This window comes from Bison bison, unplaced genomic scaffold (assembly GCF_000754665.1).
Source record: "Bison bison bison isolate TAMUID 2011002044 unplaced genomic scaffold, Bison_UMD1.0 scf7180017864444, whole genome shotgun sequence".
Taxonomy (NCBI): Eukaryota; Metazoa; Chordata; class Mammalia; order Artiodactyla; family Bovidae; genus Bison; species Bison bison.
Window position 1 is genome coordinate 4,475 of NW_011495006.1, and position 563 is coordinate 5,037.

The 563-nt window shown below is 72.1% G+C and overlaps 1 protein-coding gene across 1 annotated transcript; it reads right to left on the reverse strand.

Annotated features, from left to right (window-relative positions):
• Positions 1-77: 77 nt before the first annotated feature.
• Positions 78-563, reverse strand: THEM6 (thioesterase superfamily member 6; the record flags this gene model as incomplete). Its single annotated transcript, XM_010858811.1, has 1 exon — positions 78-563. A coding segment is annotated over one exon (486 nt), but the record flags the coding sequence as incomplete, so codon positions are not given.

Consider the following 563-nt stretch of genomic DNA (forward strand, 5'->3'; position numbering starts at 1 on the left):
GCGGTACCCGGCGGGAGGAGAGCATCCCGCAGGGGAAAGCGGGCAGGTGTGGGGGCCAGGGAGGGCCCAGGGGGTCCTCAGGGGGCCAGGGGGAGACGTGCGGGGGACGGGGGACGGCTCACCCTGCGCTTGCACAGATGCTGAACAACTCGCTCTGGCGAGGTGCCCAGCACGTGCTGGCGCGAGCGCAGCAGCGCGCACACGAAGCCGTCGCGCAGGCTGATGAAGCGCGCCTCCACGTAGAAGGCTCGGTCGTCCCAGCCCAGTAGGCGCGTGCGCACCTCGAACGGCTCGAACAGACGCAGAGAGCGGCGGTAGCGCGCGCAAGAAGCGGCCAGCACTGCGCGCGCCCCGAGCGCGCGCAGTGCCTCGAGCACACCACAGCGGGTCAGGTGCGCGATGCGTGCCACGTCGGCCTCGCGCAGGTAGCGCGCGTTGTTCATGTGCAGCAGCAGGTCCAAGTCCGAGGGCAGGACGCGGCCCGCATAGCTCTGCTCAGCCAGCAGGTCGCGGACGCGCGGCTGCAGCAGGCGCGCGCGCAGCACAGCGCACGGCACGCGAAC